General features: G+C 36.5%; 1 protein-coding gene across 2 annotated transcripts in view; it reads left to right on the top strand.

The window, feature by feature from the left end:
- The window catches only part of MNAT1 (MNAT1 component of CDK activating kinase), a 206,105-nt gene extending 187,416 nt beyond the window's left edge, over nt 1–18,689 (top strand). For both annotated transcript variants that reach the window (XM_021701441.1, XM_044918080.1), the window contains one exon: nt 18,240–18,689. In XM_021701441.1, coding sequence (XP_021557116.1) covers nt 18,240–18,360 — 121 coding nt within the window. In that variant the 3' untranslated portion in view covers nt 18,361–18,689. The remainder of the gene's footprint in view (nt 1–18,239) is intronic.
- The last annotated feature ends 512 nt before the right edge of the window (nt 18,690–19,201 follow it).

The following is a 19,201-nucleotide window of genomic DNA, read 5'->3' as shown; positions in this document are numbered from 1 at the left end:
GCTTTCACTCATCAAGTCTCAGCAGTGTACTTTTCTTTTTCAAGGTAAACTTCATTAGGAGTAAGGATATTCCCAAAACTATGGCCTCCTACTGTGTTCAGAAACTTTTTTTTGAAACACAGATAGCACTTTCATTTTTAAAAATCCATCTTTTGAGTCTATAATGTGTTACAGAAAACTTAATATGTAAGATAGTAGTCAGGTACTTTGACCTCTGTTTAGAGCTCTTTGCCAAGAAAAAGATAGTGGATCTTTGTATGAAGGAATTCTATCAATACATATATTCCTTATTTTTATTTGGAATACATTTGAATACGAAATGGATTTCTTCTAAGGAACACTTTACAATATGAGCCCAGACCCAAGGTTAAATGAATCTTTGGTCATTCTTCTCTGTAACCATAAGACAAGAATGGCATAGGCCATTGAGGCACTTTCTAATATTCCTTTATAAGCATGTACATTATCCTTAATAAGTCAAGATCACATGAGTATTTTTAGTGTTTTAATTATATTGTGACAGTATATGACATTTAATACACAGAGTAATTGGAAATTTAAAATATATATATGAATTGTTAAATTTGTTCTGAGTACAGCTGAAGAAAATCATACAACTGAGCTGAGCAGATTGGAGCCACTCAGCAGTCATTTTTACATATCCGTTGCTGGCTTCTCTCTTTTCTTGCAGTGCCTTTCCCAGATCACCACTCTTTCAAATCTCACTCCCACTTGCCCTCTTTCACATTTAGCAGCTAATCTTTCAACCTAGTACACAGAGAAAGTCTCTCTCTCAAAAGCCACACCCTAACTATAAGCTTATCTTTGTTTGCAGCCACTGTTAACTCCTGTCCCTCCTTAGAGGCAAGGGGGCCTATCCTGCATCTGAGGCTAATCCGGCTGTCTATGTTATGTGGCTACTTTGCCCTTCAACTCTGGGATATCACACCATCAAGTTGGTCTCCATCGCTCTTTCAGATCCTCTCTTCTGCACTGAAACTTTAATTTACCACGTGAACATATTCAAATTTCCGTCTTGAAAGATATTCATCGCTTTGTCAATCCTGAATCTTCCCCTAACTACTGCCCTTTGTACCATATTCAACAACAAACTGTTGGAAGAAGTTTTATGCTTGCTATCTCTATCTCCACTTCCTTATTTCTGGTTAATTCCCTAAACTTAAACAACTTGACTTTTATTTAGAATCTGATTTTGCTCATTCACCATTGACTTCCCAATTACAAAATTTGGTGGGGTTCTTGCATTCTTTATCTTATTTTACCTGTAATATTTCTCAAACTGTGTCTTTCCTTTGCTTTGTGACATGACTGGCTTTTGGTTTTCTTTCATCCTCTTTGAATTCTTTTAAATCTTTTTTGGCTAACTCTTCTTCTTTCTTAATAAAGTTGTTATTGTGCAAGGTTCTTCATTGATCTTTTAGTCTCATTCAGTATTGAGTACCTACTGTGTGCTAGACTCTGTTGTAGGCACTTCTTTCACGTTGTTCCTGATAATTTATAACAACTCGTAACTTTCCAGAGTCTACTGCTAAGGGGTAGTCATGATTTAATACCAAATCTGTTTGATTCTAAAGCTATATTATAATAGTTTTCAAACTTTTTTTAATTTTTATTTATTTATTTATTTTTAAAGATTTTATTTATTTATTTGACAGAGAGAGACACAGTGAGAGAGGGAACACAAGCAGGGGGAGTGGAAGAGGGAGAAGCAGGCTTCCCGCAGAGCAGGGAGCCCAATGCGGGGCTCGATCCCAGGACCCTGGGATCATGACCTGAGCCGAAGGCAGACGCTTAACCAACTGAGCCACCCAGGGGCCCTCAGACTTTTTTTTAAATTAACATATAATATGTTATTTGTTTCAGGGGTACATATCTGTGATTCATCAGTCTTATAGAACACCCAGTGCTCACCACAACACATACCCTCCCCAGTGTCCATCACCCAGCCACCCCATTCCCCCTCCCCTCCAGCAGCCCTCAGTTTTCAAACTTTTTAAAGAAACAGAATAGTTTTTAAAAAATCTTACTTAGGACCTCAAAATATAAAATAGATGAAAGCATAACTACTCTGTTACAGTGGAGGTGACAGATCTAGCTTGGCTCTCCTCCCCATTCTGCCCTCGATGACGCCCTGAAGGCACTTACTCAGAACCCAAGGACTCTGGGAAGTTCTCTTAAAAAAGTACAGTGATTGGGCGCCTGGGTGGCTCAGTTGGTTAAGCGACGGCCTTCGGCTCAGGTCATGATCCTGGAGTCCCGGGATCGAGTCCCGCATCGGGCTCCCTGCTCAGCAGGGAGTCTTCTTCTCCCTCTGACCCTTCTCCCTCTCATGCTCTCTGTCTCTCGTTCTCTCTGTCTCAAATAAATAAATAAAATCTTAAAAAAAAAAAAAAAAGTACAGTGATTTATATTAAGTTCCAAGCCTGTACTAATTTTCCTTGTTTTAAACTCAGATTTCCAACTTGACCCTGGACATATCTTTCTACTTGTGTGTCTGACAAGTACCTTTTTTTTTTTTATATCCCCAGTGGAACTTAGCTTCTTTGTGAAACGTCTTCTAACTGTTGTATATCCTGCTGTGGTGAAACTTCCTAGCCCAGCCCAACTTGGGAGTTGTTAAAGATATCCTCTTGCTTCAGTCTCACATATATTTAGACAATTAAGGTCCTTAGGGTCATAGCCCCTAGAGGTGCTCATAGTCATTTACTGTGCTTCCTTTTCACCCTCTCTTCTAATCTGTCTTTCCATACGAAGATTTCTTTTTTTTTTTAAAGATTTTATTTGTCAGAGAGAGAGAGCAGGCACAAACAGGGGGAATGGCAGGCAGAGGGAGAAGCAGGCTCCCTGCTGAGCAAGGATTCCCCCCAGGATCCTGACCTGAGCTGAAGGCAGACGCTTAACTGACTGAGCCACGCAGGCATCTCTTGTACGAAGATTTCTAAAATTCAGGTCAGTTTGCATTACTCAGCTACTAACATTTTCATGGGTGCCCATTATCTATTTTAAGAAATATTCAAGACATGTAAAGTCCCTTCAGATTTGACACTCAGAATATACCATGTTCTCTCAGGCCTCTAGGCATCGTATACCCTTCTCCTTTCTAGAATACCCTCTTTGCCGCTTGATCTACATGGCAAATTATCATTCTCCCTTCATATATTAACTTATATCTTCTGCAAACACTCCTTTCTTGAGACTTCTGGTTTGTTTACATTTAAAAATTGCTTATTTTCATGTCTTTCTTCACACTAGACTTTGAGCTTCTTAGGAACAAAGACTGTTCTCTCATTTAACACCTAGCATAATACTAACACATTGTAAGTTTTCAAGATTTATTCATATTCATTGAATAAGTGAATTCTTTCCAAGAAGATAAAAATGTTTAACCATGATCTAGTATCAGCTGCTTTATCTGTTAATGAGGCAGTGGGATAAGATGGTTTTAAATGTTCTCTTCCAGTTTTAGGATTCTGCATTATTTCCCTTACTGTACTATCTGTACTGTCTTTACTCACTATTCTCATTTATTTTATAAAACATTTAAAATTTATTTTCAGGAACCACATGTAGGATTGATTAATCTTAAATCCATCTTAAAATGATGGGATTTTATCCCCTTGGTATTTATATAATTTCAGTTAAAATTTTTCGTATCTTTAGTTCCATAATACCTTAGTTTTTGCAAATGGAGGCTTAGGGACAAAATATATCAGGAATAATCTTAGTTTGGATTTTGCTTCTTTTTTACTTTTTGTTGACACATACCCAAAGTATAATCTAGGGATGAGAAAACTGTGCCTTATTTTATTAACTTTGGAATGACAGGTGGAAATACATTTTTTTCCCCCAAAAGGTAGAATTCAAGGAAACAGTAGGGTTCTTTTCTTTATTTTAACCTTTTAAGGGGATAAAATAAGAAATCCAGGTTTACTGTAACAATTTTTATAATATTGAAGCAGGTTCTATACACTTAAACTGTTAAAACTTCTGATTTTCAAAATAAGTCATATGTAACTGATTAGGATGTGTTTTTACTTAAAATATTATACCAGCATGTGCAGAGTTATTAACACATTGCCAAAAAATGTAGTCTGGAAGCAAAACAGAAAACTGAAAATAATGCTATAATTTTTTAAGTAAGAGGAAAATATTTTCTATACACATGAAGGTTTTGGGCCAAATGGTATTTAACCAACTAACTGACTAGTCTTTTAAAGCATTCTATTCTAGAAAAGCTTCATTTTTGGTAAAACTGATTGCATTAGCATATTACTTACGATAATGGGCATGAATTATTTTTTCCCAAAGCGATGCTGTGATTTAGCTTTTGGAAGAAAGTGCAGGTTTTCTGTGGGCTTAAGTATTAAAAATGCTTCTTAAAAACTTCAAATTGTTATGCATTAAACCAGGATTCATGGAGCTTTTTTAGATTTTACTACTCATAGTCACTTGTCCCTTGAGTAGATATTTTATGAACCTGTTTTTACTTGCTAGAAAGTAGAATTTTCCATAATTAAGAGAAAACGTCAGTTATTTTTATCCACTTGACTTTGTCTTTGCTTGTTATTGTTTGCTTTAGAGATTTATCTAAGTTATTGACATGATTCAGATTCCAGTGTATGAAATAGAGCTTTTGAGAAGGTGCTTTGAATGGAAAAATAAATATATTACAAAAGATCTTGCTTTGGGTGTGTTTAGTTCTGTTTGATTTTCTTGTTTTTCTTTGCATTCATAGCTATATTCCATCATGTTATGTATCTTTAAGTATAAAATTGGTTAACACACAGATGTTAGGTTATGAGACAGAGGATCTTAATCTCAAACAATTTTCAGATATACCTGTTTAAGAAAATGCTCATATTTATGTTTTAAATAAAGTCACTTTACACTATACATTGTATCCCATCTCTCTGTTATTATTATAGGCATCTTCTGATTTCCAGGAAATCTCATCTTCCTTAGGGACTGATGTGCAGTCTGTCTTCCATTCAATCCTATGCTGTCTTTCCTCCACATCTTCGTAATTTGTGGTGATAACTCTTTTTATATCCTCTGTATTTTAGTTTGCCCTCTGTTATCATGGCCATTCTTTAGGTCTGTATCTTAACTAACCAGAATTTTTATTTAATTAAAAAAATTATATACTCTCTGCTTACAAGTTAGGATGATTTTTAAAAAAGTAATGGCTGTTTAGTGAGTAGGTATTTATCTTGCTATCAAGAAACTTACCTGACAGGAAACTTGTAACTATAAATTGCCACAGTACTTACTTAAAAATAAGATGCAGTGCAGATTAGGAGGAGCAAAGAAGTAATTCCACCTGGGCAATCCAGAGGAGGTAGAATCTAAGGAAACTGTTAAATATTTCAAACATAGAGACGTACAGAGAGTAATATTATTATTTATGTAATATATATTAAATATTATGTCACCCAGACTTAACAGCTGTTACTTTCAAGTTCTAAAGGTTAAATCTCGCCCTTGTTTTGAACAAAACAAAGGCCTTGGAATGCCTCACCTGAGACCTCCCCTTCTGCTTTCCCGCTTGGTAGCAGTTTGTGGCAGTAGTAGCGGTAGTGGTGGTATGTTTGTCTCGTCATCTTTGTTCCTTAGATCCTGCTCTTCTCCTTGGGATTTAATGTTCTTGTTGAAATTTCCCTTTTTCTTCTTTTGAGCTCTAAATTCTTCATGTTTTCCTCACATAGTCTTTCACTCACTAATTTTTTTCTCCATCTATCTATAACCAACTGCTTCACCTGTCCATTGAGACTTTTATACTAACAATTGCTGTTTGATTTTTTTTTTTTAAGAAAATGCTTGTTCTTTTCATGTTGTTGATTTCTTGTCTTATGGCATTTATTTCTTTACTCATCTCTTCTAACATGAAATAAGTTTCAGTTTCTCTTATCTGGGTGTGGTTGTGCTGCCATCGATTGTGTCTTCTGACTCTTAATAAATGAGGCTTATTTCCTTTTTTTTTTTTTTTTAAACAACTGTGTATCTCTTTTTAGTGGGTGTTGTATTCCCATGAGCCTTGGATTGAGATTATTTGCTTTGGCCAAACTGCTGTTGGCTTCACTGGATAGTGACATATTATTATTCTTAATTTCTTGGGAATGGAACAGACTCGGGTATTGTGATTTTTTATGTTTGATTCTTTTCTGTCCATGCCCCTAGACTTTGTTGTGACTATCCCAGGCCAGTGAGCAGAATATTCCTACAAGTTGTTTTATAGATGGGACAACATTTTGTAGATCCAGGTTATATGCAGTGAGCCAAGCCCAGTTCTAGCTTCCTACATCTGACAGGATTGAGGCCTGTCTCCTGTCACTGTATGGGTATTGAATCACTGGTACCCAGCATCTTCCTGAACTTCAAGCTCTGCTTATGCTCTGATTTTGAGTTCCTGTATAATTTCTGGCACCTGGAGTTTCTTTTCTTGCTTTTAAGCTTAGTTTATTTTATTATTTTTGTTTTGTTATTCCACATATAACACATCTGTGTGGCATAGTTAAGCTTTTAATGTCTTTGTTCAGAATTGAGGGGTTGACATTTGAACCATGGTTTTGAGAGACAGGCAATGGTGAGGGCATTCCAAGATAATGAAATAGCTTGAGCAAAGGTATGAAGTGAGTAGTTATGAGGTTTTCGTAGAGAAAAACTGAAAACCTCATGGTTGGTTTTGGCTTACATTCAGGGTACATGGAGATGATTAATGGGAAATACGTTTAGAAAGGTGGGTTGGAATCAAGTACAGTAGGCCTTGAATGGTAGGCTAAGGAACTTAGACTTTATTCTACATAACAACAGGGAGCCAATGAATGTTTATTTGTATGAGAGAGATGCAGAGCTTTGCCCTAGGAAGATTAGTTTGATAACCATGAATAGATTGGAATGGAGAGAACATCCTGGAAATAGGGAGACCAGTTAAGAGAGTATTTACCTCTTCCATGTAAAAAAGAGCTAAAATTAGGTAGCAGCCATGAAGATGATGTGAGAAGTAAATAGATGTTTGTAGAGAGATACTGTGATGCAGATTTCTCATTTGTATGCAGGGAGAAGAGGATTCCAAGATGACCCTAGGAGTATGTTGAAACTATTAAGAGAAATTAAGAAACACAGACAGAGGGCTAGGTTTGTGAAGGAAGATGAGTTCAGTTATGAAAATATTAAATTTATAGTGCCAGTGGGACAGCCAAGTATGAAAGGCCACCCAAGCAAATAAAAATGCTAGGCTGTAACTAACAAAGAAGGCCAAAAGACCAAAAGATAAGATTTGCAGGTTTAGTAGAACAGAGGTAATAAATGAAGCCATACATTTCAGAGATAGTCAAGAAGATGAGAAAAGCCAAGAAGAAAACTAGTAATTAGGAAGCAAGTGGATAAAGAGAAATTTGAGGAATCCTGTGTGAAAGTGGTAGGAGTGTGACCCAAATTATAGGTTTATATGTTACAGAAGTCATAGGCTAAGGCCATTTTACAGCTGGAAGCTGTCTCCAGATTTAGAGAGGTAGAGGAAGATGTTGAGGATTGAGGACGGAGCAATGGTCACTTAATGGTGATTAGAGTCAAAATACAGGATGTGAGAGTGGAAATAATGTAGCAGTTTCACTTTTGAAATAAAACTAGGGTGTGGATAGTATTTGTGAAATACAGATCTGTACAAATATGTTTATGTATATATAAAGGTATTATGTATATGTATGTATGTAAATTTTTCCCATTTGCCTTTTAATATGAAGGTATTAGCATCCTTGGGTTATTATTCTATTACTCTGGGATAAAAGATTAACAAGCAGGACTACTCCCTACCTTTTGTTTAATTTAAAAAATAAAAAACCTCCACTTAAATCTTTATACTTAGGGTACAGCGAAAGGGGGAAGAGAGAAGGCAACACTGTTATTGTTGAAATAGATGTGGGAATGGACAGTAAGGTCACAGAGTTGGCAAAGGAGAGGTACATATTAATTAGCAGAAGGTAAAACACTTAGAAAATTTGGGCTGTGAAAGGCCTGTTCCTTGTGAGAGTATACTTTGTATTAAGAGTATCAAAGAAAATTTAAGTAGGGTGGTCAGGGATATATACTTTATTGAATATCTGTTCTTCACCAGATGTATTAGATACATTTTCTTAATCTTCCGAAAATTACTATGAGGTTTTATTTTCTCCCTTTTGCAGATGAGGAAATGAGGATCGAAAAATTAAAGCACTTTCCAAATCATAATGTTAGGAATTGTCCAAGGAGAGATTCAAACCCAAATGTATCTGTTTCCAAAATCTTTGTCCTTTCTACTAAACCATGATGTCCTTATGTATTTATGTTGGGTACAGGGAAGAAAACGGAATGGTAGAGGGGAGAAGACTGAGGTTGTTTATATTTTGAGAGTTAGCACTCAGCAAAAAAACACCACCAATGGGGAGAGTTCTTCTGCAAACTTGGGAGGGTGTTTAACTACCATTGGACAGGGAGAGGAATTGGATTTGGTTTATACATCTAGGCTGTTACCTTAATATTAGCCACAGAAAGCACATTATGTTTCATTCTGGTAAAGAAATAGACATCTGAAGCATTATCGTGGGGGAAAATTCCTGATTATCAGGGCTTTGGCTGAAGTCTCTTTGACCACTTAACTGATTTCATCTGCCACTTTATTTTTGCTGCTTTAGTAGATCAGCTTTTTAACCACTCATCAGTACTTAGGTTTGCTATTAGATGTATATTCCTCAAAGGTTTCTTTGCAAATAAATCTGATTTTACTAACTTCTCCCATCTTAAATTAATATATTGACCTTGCTTGTAAACCAGTACAGAGAACAGTATGAATGTTACATGTTGCAGGTTTTTCTTCTTTTTCTTTTTTTTTTTTTTTAAAGATTTTATTTATTGATTTGACACAGAAAGAGAGAGACACAGTGAGAGAGGGAACACAAGCAGGGGGAGTGGGAGAGGGAGAAGCAGGCTTCCCGCTGAGCCCGATGTGGGGCTCGATCCCAGGACCCTGGGGTCATGACCTGAGCCGAAGCAGACACTTAACGACTGAGCCACCCAGGTGCCCCCCCTTTTTTCTTCTTTTTAAGAGAGAGAGCTTGTACTCATGGGGGTTGTGGTGGGGAGAGAGAGAGAATCTTAAGTAGGCTCCACGCCCGTGGTGAGGCTTGATCTCGTGACCCTCAGTTCATGACCTGAGCTGAAATCAAGAGTCTAATGCTTAACTGACTGAGCCACCCTGGGGCCCCACAACATATTGCAGTATTAAACATATTTTAAGATGAATAATTATAATTAACATGAATTATTATAAATGGAATCAAAGTAGTAATATTTTATGAAACCAAGGCCAACTAAGAATGGTTTGGTGTTTACATGCAGGTTATTTACTGGATTAATGGCAGTTAAAGCTGTGACTATGCTCTTTGCACTACTTTTTTTTTTTAGTATTTCATACATAGAAAAAATATATGATATATATTTTACAAAGAGTAATAATAAAACAATTGTTGAATTGTTTCCATTCTCACTGTTTCTCCCTCCTTTACTCCTTCAAGTCCTGTATTTTGAATTCCACTCATTAACTTAGGAGATGGAGCATAACCAATGCTGTAGAAGCCCTCTCTGTGTGTATTTTTCTTCTCTTCATTGTGGTCCCACTTCACATCAGAGATTCAGTCACCCTGAACAGGCTGATTATCATATGCTTGCTTTTTTTTTTTTATAGTTCGGTCATATCTATATATTCCATGTGTAGTTTGCATTTCCGAATTTTATGTAAATGGACCATGCTGTAGATATTTTCTGTAACTTATTTTTTGTTGTTGCTTTTACTCAGCATTGTTTGTGAGAGTCAGCAGTGTTGATACATGCATGAAGCTATATGTCCTTTGTTTTCACTGCTGTACAGTATTTATTTGCCCATATTCCTGTCAATGGACATTTGGATTGTTTCTTTTGTTCTTTTGCTATAAAAAACATTACTGCTATAAATATCATGAAGAGAGCCTTTGGAGCCCCTAGATGGAGAAATCCAATGGGTTTCCCATCTCTGTCTCTGCTGTTATCATCTCTTCAAAATTTCAAGGAGTCAGGCACAAGTAGCAGGTTCTGAGTCCTTTCCAAGCAGCTTACACCTTCCTTCTACCTCCTTTGCAAGTCTACAGGAAGAGAGTGCATGAGGTATTGGTAGGGGATGGCAGCATTTGCATTTACCACACCTGAACACATACCCTTCGCTTCAAAATATCTTAGCTTCTGTATTAGTTAGGGTTGTCTAGGTTGTCCCCACTGAGCAGAGAGCCCGACATGGGGCTCGATCCCAGGACCCCAAGATCATGACCTTAGTTAGGGTTGTCTAGAGAAACAGAACCAATAAGAGAGATAGATGGATGATAGATGAAAGATAGATAGATAGATAGATAGAAAGAAAGAGAAAGAGATTTATTATTAGGTATTGGCTCGTGTGATTATGGAGGCTGAGAAGGCCCATGATCTGCTGTCTGCAGGCTGGAGACCCAGGAGAGCCAGTGGTGTAGTGCAAAGGCCTGAGAGAGAATGAATAGTGTAGATGTCAGTCTGGAGCACCAAAGGGCAGGAGAAGATCGATGTTCCAGCTCAGTCAGGCAAAGTGAATTCAACCTTTCTTCACCTTCTTGTTACTCTCAGGTCCTCAATAGATTGGATAATACGCACTCACATTGGGGAGGGCCATCTGCTTTCCTCAATTCACCAATGCTAATCTCTTCCAGAAATATCCTCACTGACACACACAGAAATGATTTACCAGAAAATCTGGGCATTCTGTGGCTCACTCAACATAATTTTATGTTTATACATAAAATTAATCACCATGGTTTCTTTTGTCATATCATTGTATGTTGTTGTTCTCTAGGTCTTTGCCTTCTTTCTCTTCTCATTCTGTCCTCTCTCCCTAAATATTAGCATCTACCTGATGGCTTCAAATACCATCTAAATACTGATAACTCCCAAACTGTTACCTTCATTCCATAATTTTCTTAGCACTTGGCCCATATATCCTGCTGCCACTCTGTATCTCTCTTCTATAATCACTTCAGACTTAAGTCCAAAATTAAACTCATGATCTTTCTGTTCTCTTCTCTCCCACCCCAATTTGTTTCTCCTCCAGTTTCCCACCGTCTCTGTGAGGGCATTTTCCCTGTTCCATATGACTAGATAGCTGGAAGTTGCCTTTGCCATTACTGTCTTCTCCCCTTCTCTTGCTCCCATATCTACTCAGTTGGGTTTTTTGGGTTTTTTTTAGATTTATTTATTTGACAGAGAGAGTACAAGCAGGGAGAGTGACAGGGAGAGGGAGAAGCAGGCTCCCCACTGAGCAGAGAGCCCGACATGGGGCTCGATCCCAGGACCCCGAGATCATGACCTGAGCCGAAGGCAGATGCTTAACTGACTGAGCCACCCAGGTGCCTCTCCCCAGGTTTTTAAATGTCTTTTGAACAGTACTTTTCTTTATTCCCTCTGCTGCCACCCTAATCCAGGCACCATGATCTTAAGCCTGGAATAGAGAAACTATAAGGGGTCTCTCAGTAATTGACTCCTGTTCTTCCATCCATTGTGTAGCCAAAGTAGCTTACATTATCAGGTTCCTAATAGGAACTTTTCAGTGGCTTTCCGTTGCCCTTTCTTTCTTTCTTTCTTTTTTTTTTAATAAAGATTTTTATTTATTTATTGAGAGAGAGATAATGATAGAGAGAGCATGAGATGGGAGAGAGTCAGAGGGAGAAGCAGACTCCCCGCTGAGCAGGGAGACCGATGTGGGACCCGATCCCAGGACTCCAAGATCATGACCTGAGCCGAAGGCAGTTGCTTAAACAACTGAGCCACCCAGGCGCCCCCGCCCCCCGTTGCTCTTTCAATAAAATTCATAGTTCTTAACATTTCTTTTGAATACTTTCCAACATCTCTAGCCTCATCCTGAGCCACCTTTCCTCCATATTCTCAATATGTGCTATGACTCCTTGCTGCTACATTCTTCCCTCCACTGGGTTGCTAACTAACTCTTCCTCATCCTTTGTGTCTAAGCCATCCTTTGGGACTGTAATTTCCTTAGCGAGACCTTTTCTGAACTTGTTCATGTTGGCTTCCTTTTAAACTACACTGATAGAGCCCTGACTTTCTCATTCATAATATTCGTTGTTTAACATCTTTTTTCCTCTGCTGAATTACAAGGTCCATTAGAAAATGGAGGCTGCTCTCTGTTTTACTCTTAGAGTTGCTTCAATACCTGACACCCAGTAGATACTCAGTATTTTTTTTTTTTTTTAAGAAGGAATACACTGCATACATATGAATTTCTGCATTTTGCCTCTCCCACCCTTGGGGAAAAATTACCACCCTGTCTTTATAGATATGATGGAATTTCTGGCATACATGTGTTACTAACATGGAATTCACAGTAAAAAAATTACATTAGACAAGCCAGAATGAGGCACTAGAATTTTTAGGAACTTAAAATCAGAAACTAGGATATTTATTTCTATGATCTCTATTATATTTCCACCACAGAAGTGGTGGCTCTTGTCCCTCTCTGGGATATACAAAATCTATATGTGATTTGTTATTTTTATGATTCTGATATGATTTGTTATTTTTAGATTTTCATGAAACTTTGCCTTCTCTCTCAGGTTATCTTGAATAAATTCATGAGTATCATAATGTTTTAAGAATCAATAAGTAAAAACATTATTTATAGCAGTTTTCTGCTTAATCTCATTTAAGCATATAAGAACGATACTGAAATTAGCCAAACATATTATAACTGAGATAAACTTCTGACTTTGAGGAATATATTTAAGATTTATTGCTACTGTGTATTATCTATTTTCATGGCTGTATTCAAGTTTATCTGATAGCACCTGATTCCTGAGATATTCTTGTACTTATCTGTGTTATACAGATGGAGTGTATCCTTAGAGGTCTATCATTTGAGATATCCAGAACTACCAACAATATTGTTCATAGAATATGTTAAACTTAAGTATCTCTTTTATGTGTTCAATCATTTTTCCTTTCACTATGTAGTTACATTAACTTTCAGTAACAGCTACCCTGTCCTAAAAATGCCCACTGTGTTATTTGATAGCAATAAATTGCACACTTTACTTCAGTTGTAATTCAGGAAGGCTTATCTGAGCAATCTGTATTCAGCTGTACACTTGGGCACCGCATGTGGCTTTTAATTTCCAAATCTGAGCTTTGCTGTTCAGTTGGTCTAAATGTCTGGAATAAATTGGTTACTAGATTCCCAAGTATATTAGTATAGATCTGAAAATAGCTTTAATAGTTTATTCAAGTTTTTCATTTGCTGGTTAGATAATGAAGTGAAGAGTAATACAATGACTGTAGAAGTTTGTGATATTTTGGTTTGAGTTCATGAAGCCTTGGTTGGTATTTTATAACCAAACTGCCCATAGAATTATGGACAGTAGTTCTGACTTGAAGTGCTTTCCCCATTTATGTTGGAATATATGATTATCAGTTTCCCTCTGTAGACAGTTTGTCCGTTATTCTGACATTATGATTGGTTTAGGACACCTGAGCACTAACCTCCATTTTCATAATGTTTCTGCTTTTTAGTGATAATTGAGCACCCTGTTGCTCTGTTTTTAAATCTGTTGAGATACACTTCACATTGTTAATGTAAATATTTTATAGCCTTAGCTGAATTTCTTACAACAGCTCTTGGTCTTGACAGCTGAGATCAGCTGGCTCATGTCTCTTAATGGCACTTAGATTTGAATTTTGTAGGCTGGAGGCAGAAAGAACTACTTGGAACTGGTCTGTTTAATGCATGGTGGCTTTAAATTCAGGCTTAAAAATGGGCCCATTTATAAAAAGAAAGTCTTAATCTCTAGAGTTGACTCTAGAGAAACACTATGGAGTTAAGAACTTGGACTTTTTTTTTTTTAACCATCCATTGGTCCTGGTAATTTGAGGTGAAGGAAACTAATATGAACTTCACATTTTCATTTCAATTTGAATTCCAAGATTCTTTGATTCTCTAGAGCCAAAGTGTTTCACGGGTTTTCATGCGGAGGTTATGACTGGAGGGGAAGAGTGCTGCCTGTTGGTCTTGAGTGACAACCCCTGCCCTCTGCCCCAGCTGAGAACTCAAAGCATTGTTGAATAGCACTAAAATGAGCTGAGTCCAAGACTTTAGCCAGATGGTCGATATAGGGCTTTTAAAGGAAGGGAAATAGTAAAAGAGTAATCTCAGAGGAACTCTCTTATGTTAAAGAACTGAGAAAATGAAGTCTGTCTGAAGCTAAGTGTAAATTATACCACCTTCTTTGGGAGCAAAAGCTGCTAAATGTAACAGAAGAAAATGACAGTGCAGGAAATCAAAGTTCAGGAACAAACTTTCAAGTGTGGTTTTCAAATGCTTAATCCTCTCTTACTCCTCTCTCAGGATCCATTGCCTCCTTTTCCTCCCCCTCCTCCACAGTCTGTTTGAAAGGGATTTTGATGGGTAATGGCAAAGGAAGGCAACTTTAGACAGAGTATAAATTAGGGCACAAGATGCCCTTTGTACAGGAATTATCTTAGACTTGCTTTTGAAAACATACTTTTTTTTAGTCTTATTAAGAAAATAATCAAAGGTATGATTCTTAAAGCTTTGAGTTTAGTCTGCTTTCAGTAAAAATAAGGTATAGATACCAAAATAAGCAAAGCTTTTTTTTTTTTCTTTCCTGGTTTCTGCTTATAAGATTTACAGGTATTTAAAATAAACCTATGAAAAACCGAAATACTGTCCTGGGATTGGCTAAGTAGAGCAATTACCTCCGGGCTCCAAAATCCAACTGAGCTTGACTTTTGGAAATAAATTTGGCTAAGACTTCTTCCTCATTCTGTTCTATAAAGGTGTACATGAATGATACTGACCTTTGCCAGAAACCCCAGGAATCCTATTCAGTGATGTACTTGTAATGGTCATGAAAGAATTAAAACAACACAGATGTGAATTAATGTGAAAAAGTAGGCAAAACGCTAAATTCTCATTGTGTGGTTTCAATGTGGCAGATCCTTTAAAATACTTCGGTGTACCACAATAATTAAAGGGTTTAAGAACATTACGTTAAAATACCTAGAAAATAAAAGCCTACAGTTGAGTAACAAGAATAAACTATGTTTTATTTTTTTAAATTGGAATTAATGTAGGTTGCCATGGTGAAAATAGAATGAAATATTTAACAGTAACTGTTTTGTGCAGCACTAGAGATCAAAAACAGTAATGTAAATAAGCAGGTCTTTAAAGAATATACTCACAGACATGTTTAATGATTGCTAGAAGGGAAATGTATTTTCTTCAGTGCTATGCAAAGAAGTTTTAATTGACTTGATTTTGGCAGTAAGAATCTCCAACTTAGCATTAATAACTAAAATTTTAAAGTATTTGCTCATTGCTCTGGATTATGACTGTTCAAGAATTACTATTTTCAAACACTAATTAATCATTTTAAATAAACTCTTTTTACACATTTATGGCATCAATGAGTATGACTGTTTATTACATTTTACCTATAAAAAGTTGAACTGTTTTATATACTCTTTATGGAAACAGTGCACAGTCATAAATTAAAAGATGCAACTGTTTTGGATATTTTACTGGTGGTCCTGTGTTTTCCTGCCAGCCATGCAGCTGTTTCAGGTTTCTCAGGATAACATATAAAAAGCTGTATGTACACTGCAACTTTATGCTTGAATTGCCAAGCCAGAGATGGTATGACTCAACTTTCCCAGAAGCAAGTTGTACCAAAATGTGATGAATCAAAACAACTAGTTGCATAGTGGTTTGCATTACAGCTATGAAAACCAATTCTGTTTATGATAGTTGGCTTCTTAAGGTTGACAGACATTCTACTGTGGTACCTGATTTTTGCCATGAATGAACAGCCATTGGAGCTAAGACTGTGCTTTTCTTTTGAGGGTCTGAGGAAAGGAAAAATATAGCGGTATCTGGTGTATGGATAAAATTTACTTGGAAACTTATATTAGGAATGGAATGTTTCATTTGTAAGATACTTGTAAAAATATTACTAAATATTACTTATTTGTGTGATAGTGAGTTCTCAGGGAAGAGAAATTGATTTTATCTTGTTCCAGATTGATTTTTAGACTTGTGAGATGACTTAATTTACATCATTTCTCATGCATCATAATCTTAACAGTGGACATTTTATTGTGTCCTGGGATGTAATAAGCAGATACTTTTTCTGGCTATGTGGTAGATTTGGTGAATCCCTGTTTAAGTCCCATGGGACCTAAGGTTCTATCAAGAGTTTGACAATGAAAGTGGGATGCATCCCGTCAAGATTTATAAGATGGGATATAGGGAGAAAATATTAGAACTTTTGTTGAAATAGCTTTATCTCCTCCTTTAAATATTTATATATATTTTATAATATGCTTCTATATTAGTATATTATGTATAATGATATACTATATTAGCTATGTATTAATACAATAGGTATATGATTTATAAATAAGTACACAAATTTTAGAGATACATGCTCAAGTATTTTTACTGCTATAAGTATAGTACCAAAAGTCTGTAGGGGTGCCTGGGTGGCCTAGTTAAGCGTCTGACTCTTGACCTCAGCTCAGGTCTTGATCTCAGGGTCATGAGTTTGAGCCCTGCACTGGGCTTCACGCTGGGCATAGAGCCTACTTTTTAAAAAAAAGTTTTAGATCATTGCTCAATAAATATTAATTTCCTTTCTCCTTCCACTTTCCCCTTTCACCGTTGGCAGAGAAGCAAAGAATTGAGTTAACACCTTGATTTGTGGTAGTGTGAATAAATTATAGCCAATTCCAGGAGCTTATCCTGTGTCTTACTTTGACCACTTTTTCTATTGGCCTCTTATATTGCCATATATTTTTTAATCACACAACCTTATTAAACATGGATACAAATGAAAAACAGACTTGTTATTATGTTAGAAATAATAAGTTGCTCATGCATCAAGACTTTGACACACAGGAAGTTTGAATGAATGAGTAGAAAAGTTTCCAAGTTATTAAAATGTTCTGGTACCTGATTTATTCATTTGCTTTAACCGTAATTCTAAGGCGGATGAAGCTCCTTTACTTCCTGAGGCCTGAAGAAACAATGTGGTTTCTTAAACTAGACATTAAAGCAAGGCTGGAAATACTTGTTTTCCAATAGTGCTGTTAGTCATGCTAACAAGTTGACATTCTTTGGCTAGGATTATCCCATATTTTAGGTCTGTTTGTTTACCTTTATCAAGGTAGAAAGTTTTAATTGCTAAATAATATATGTGTGATTGAAGAAAAATGGTGTCTGTCACACTGTCTTTTGAGATCAGTTCAAAAGACTTCTGTATTTACTAATTGGGACATTCTGTTGAACTCAGGCTGTCGGAGATTTCTTGGGCATGTAATTGTCTAAGGTTTCACTTCCTGCATGGAAGGAGACAATATATTTTTGTAATGCTGAAGTAAATTTGAAGTAACTAGTATAGTCTCTCCTCTCCCCTCCTCCATTTAATATTTATTTCAGAATATATTTATGTAAAATAGTCAATATTTATGTAAAAATATTAATAATACAATAGTATTATGATACCGTATATTTATTTATTTAAGAGTATGCCAGGACAGGGCGCCTGGGTGGCTCAGTCATTAAGCGTCTGCCTTCAGCTCAGGTCATGATCCCAGAGTCCTGGGATCGAGCCCCACATCGGGCTCCCTGCTTGGTGGGAAGCCTGCTTCTCCCTCTTCCACTCCCCCTGCTTGTGTTCCTGCTCTCCCTATCTCTCTCTCTCTCTGTCAAATAAAAAAAGAAAATCTCTAAAAAAAAAAAAAGAGTATGCCAGGAGGACAATAGCAGTTAGGTACCCAAACAACAGCCAACAAAACAAGTTCTGAAAATTGGGAACAGTGAACATTTTAATAGCAAGTATTATTTTTGAAACCTCCTTGAGAGCTCTTTTTAGATCTTAATGTAATTTGCTTTATAATTTAGTTTAACAATTGAACTGGTTTAGGCACTCTATATATAGTTGGTATGTTTCTTTTTAAAGGGTAATAATGCATTTATAAAGTCTGAACATTTCAATCTCAGAATTCCCCTTTAAAACGTGAATCAGTTTTATTATTGCTTTTAAAAATGTTACCAATTTATATATGCTTTCTATATCAATGCTACACTTTTTGTTTTGTTTTAGGTATTTAAACCATGTCAGAGCTGCCTCTCCACAGGACCTTGCTGGAGGCTATACTTCTTCTCTTGCTTGTCACAGAGCACTACAGGATGCATTCAGTGGGCTTTTCTGGCAGCCCAGTTAACCTTTATTTCTCCTTTATAAGATTTGGACCTAGGAGCCGAACCAGAGAGCTAGCAAAAGTAAAGCAGACGTGTAAAAGTAGAGCCCTGTGCAGCTGCCCGGCAACAGTACTACCGCTAGCAGCGGTGTGAAAGTATTTATGAGAAAATTTCAGAACTAAGCTGAGTAATATAGTGGATAAATATATGTGAAAAAGATTTATTTTTTACTTGTATTTTTCTGAGAGGGATTGAAGCTGTAAACTTCATCTGATGGAAGATATGAATAATTCACCTGTGTATGCTTGAGGTTGACAGACTTGTAAAATCTTTTTAAAAATAAAGCTAGACTTTATATTAAGTTTTGTGGTTTTTCTCTTATTACAGTGTTTTACTTGAACACATTTTAAAATGCCATTTTGAACACGACATTTAGTGTTAATATCCAAGTCTATTATTTCGTCTCATAAAATGTTCCTTTTTTTCCCCTATGTTCTTAATACTAGTCCAGACAAGTGGATATATTTCCTTCTACCAGCAGGTTGTGGCAAGTAAAACTTGACCTATGATAATGCCACTCTCTCAATATGAAGGACTCAGTGCCTGTTTTGAGCAGTGGAAAGTGAGACAAACCTTGATCAAGGTATTATAGTTCCCAGCTGTGAGCCACACTTAGGATAAACCAGACGAGAGTATTAACCTGCTTTAATGACAAATTCAAAGAAGTAAGTTAATAAAATTTAATACTTAAATGGCACCTTTCACTTCAAATGTGAGCTCATTTTATGATGAAACCTTGGAGACTGGAATGGATACATTTTAAACAAAATTTTTCTGAGTAAATTGCAGACTCTGATATAGTTT

This window comes from Neomonachus schauinslandi, chromosome 9 (assembly GCF_002201575.2).
Source record: "Neomonachus schauinslandi chromosome 9, ASM220157v2, whole genome shotgun sequence".
Taxonomy (NCBI): domain Eukaryota; kingdom Metazoa; phylum Chordata; class Mammalia; order Carnivora; family Phocidae; genus Neomonachus; species Neomonachus schauinslandi.
This window is presented reverse-complemented; position numbering and strand designations above follow the sequence as displayed.